This window comes from Schistocerca piceifrons, chromosome 6 (genome assembly GCF_021461385.2).
Source record: "Schistocerca piceifrons isolate TAMUIC-IGC-003096 chromosome 6, iqSchPice1.1, whole genome shotgun sequence".
NCBI lineage: Eukaryota > Metazoa > Arthropoda > Insecta > Orthoptera > Acrididae > Schistocerca > Schistocerca piceifrons.
In genome coordinates this window covers 133,217,634-133,220,575 of record NC_060143.1, presented here as the reverse complement: position 1 = coordinate 133,220,575, position 2,942 = coordinate 133,217,634, and the positions used below count along the sequence as shown (strand labels likewise).

Below are 2,942 nucleotides of genomic sequence, written 5' to 3'. Positions count from 1 at the left end.
GTTATGACATTGTGGGAGGTATAGGAACAATAACGTAGATACATACATCTAAAAGAGAGGTGGCGCTTCCGCCGTGAGTTACATGCAGTGGTCTATATAGCCAGAATATAAAAGTTATATTACCATATTAGTGAAGCCCATAGAACGTATATAAGTCACAACATCAAGAACAATCAGTAATGGCTTTTAAGAAAATTACGAGAGCTGGTCTACAATCCAGTTACTACGTAATATAGAATAAGAGAAAATTACATGAGGGCCGCTGTAGTGGCAGCCATATATCGTGAAAAGAACACATTATATAAACGATAGTAAACTGGAGGATTTGAAAGTGCATTATAGCTTCCTGAGGAAATAGACTACTGAGGTTACTAACAATAATGTTATATATTACACAGTATGGGTTTAAAGCCTTCGAAAAATTGTTTACAGGCAAGGTTCAACTGATCATTCAGAATATTGCCGTCTTTGAGCTCTAGATGTTTAAAAATAAATAGCTTTTCCCACAGATCTAGTCTCCGTCCTTTGACCTGTCTATGTAGGATAACCGTGTCTTCTAACTGTTTAGGCGTATGGCCAGTTAACAAGAGGTGTTCAGCAAAGGTAGAGTTGCGAATATTCGTTCCTTTTTTTCCTAACAGATGTTCTTTATATCGTGTTTTCACAGCTCTGCCGGTTTGACCAATATAATAAGAGGGGCAGTTATTACAGGTTAGCTTGTAAATACCTGAATTAGAAAACCAATCGCTGGCAATCTCTACTGACTGTACAAGATTTCTTTTTAAACTGTTATCTGTAGAAAAGGAGACGTTACAGTTATTTTTTTATTCAGAAGACGTTTAATCCTATACGATAAGTTACCCAGGAAAGGGATGGAAATAAATTTTTTAGTTTCTGTGGTATCCGTGGGGAGAATATTTTTAACTAATTTTCCACGTAATTGTGCAGTACGCACATATCTGTTGAACATGTGTAAACGATGTATGTAGTTACACATAATGTGATATTCTTTTTAGAAGACGAGATTGATGACAGTTTGTCTTCAGATGAAGACGAGAATGATGTTGAAGGTGTTGCTTCAAATCCAGCAGCTGTGCCGTATCCGAAAGACAGTGAGTGGACTGCAGTTGACACCTACCGACCTCTGCCTGTCAACACGACACCCAGGCAGATACTAGTGGATATTGATGAGTCGAGTTCTGTACTGGATTGCAGTAAAGTGTTCCTTACTGACAGTGACGTAAATGAACTCAAGAGACAGACAAATTTGTATGCATCACAGACAATACAGAAGAAAAGAAGAGGAAATAATCTGAAGCCCCATTCAGTTTTGAGTTCGTGGAAGCCAGTGACTATAAGTGAGATGAGGCGTTTCTTGGGTATTATTTTCCACATGTGTGTTTCGAAAAAGCCCAAAATTGCGGACCATTGGAGCACTAATCCTGTTCTTAGTTGTAACTTTTGTCCCCATGTCATGAGCCGTTTGCGTTTCACTCAGATACTGTCATGCTTGCATCTTGTTGACAATTCAAATCAGAAAAAACCAGGCGAAGATGGATTTCATCCACTTTACAAAGTTTTGCCATATTATAATAATTTGAAGGAGCGATGTATCCAGGCATATCGTCCCTCAGAAAAAGTGACAATTGATGAAGGAATTTGCCCATTTCGAGGTCGTGTGAGTTTCCGTGTTTACATGCAAAATAAGCCTCATAAGTATGGACTGAAAGTATATGCTGTTGCTGAAGCCAGTAGTGGCTATGTTGTAAATTTTGAAGTTTATGCTGGTAAGCATATTGTTGACAATTCTTCGTCTGCGGTTATTTTGCGATTGTTGTCTGACAGCAGCTTGCTGAACAAAGGCCACACTGTGTATTTAGATCGATTTTATTCCAGTCCAGAGCTATTTCAGCAACTGGCAGAGAAAGGCACTGGAGCTGTTGGTACTGTGAACAAATCCAGGAAAGGATTGCCTAAAGATTTAGTATCTGCTACGCTGAAAAAGGGCGAAATGTCTTTTCGGCGTAAAGATAATGTATTGGCAATGAAGTGGAAAGATAAGAGAGATGTGTATACATTGTCTACAAGGCATCAAGCAACATTTGGTACGCATACTAAGAGAAATGGGTCTGTAGTATTGAAACCACTTCAGGTACTTGATTACAACCTCAATAAAATTGGAGTGGATATTGGAGACCAACGCCTGCAGTACAATCCGTTCCAGCACAGAACTGTGAAATGGTGGCGAAAATTATATTTCCATTTGCTGCTTATGGGAGTATCAAATGCATTTTGGCTGTACAATGCAGTGCACAGGAAGAAAATTACAATAACAGACTTTATAACAGTGCTTGCAGTTCAGCTTGTTGAAGACGACACACTTGAATTCATTCCAAGAAATGAAGGAACTGTAGGTCGGCTAACAAAGAGACATTTTTTGCAGCACATACCTGCAACTACTAAGAAGTATGCTGCTCGTGTGTGTCACGTGTGCAGTTCCAGGAGCAAGAAACAGAGTGGCAAGGCTTCTCGCAAAGAGACACGATACGAATGTGAACAGTGTGGCGTTGCACTCTGCCTGGAACCTTGCTTTAAAATTTTCCACACTAAAAAACAATATGATTCTGTGTGAAATTTATATGTAATACTGTATACTATCAGAAACATGTAATGTAGTGCCACAATTTTGGTTAAAAATAAATCACAATTGTATTCCCTTATTCGTATGACTTTTTCTAAATTCTTAAAACATCTAAGTGATTTCTATAACTGTACCTTAAAGCTGTGCATTGTAAAGTAGTTTCTTTCACTCAGAATTAAAGTAGAAATGTGCAGCTTCAAGATGGTACCAAATTTGCCACAATCCAAACAGTAGATTTGATGCAGTAATTTTTTTAATATTGGTAAAATTGCCCGGTTTCTAGGGACGGGTGCATAAAATA

The 2,942-nt window shown here is 38.3% G+C and overlaps 1 protein-coding gene across 1 annotated transcript; it reads left to right on the top strand.

Annotated features, from left to right (window-relative positions):
- Window positions 1-979: 979 nt before the first annotated feature.
- On the top strand, window positions 980-2,632 carry LOC124803189 (piggyBac transposable element-derived protein 4-like). Its single transcript, XM_047264372.1, has one exon. It carries the CDS (start codon window positions 980-982, stop codon window positions 2,630-2,632), a length of 1,653 nt encoding a protein of 550 aa, XP_047120328.1.
- The last annotated feature ends 310 nt before the right edge of the window (window positions 2,633-2,942 follow it).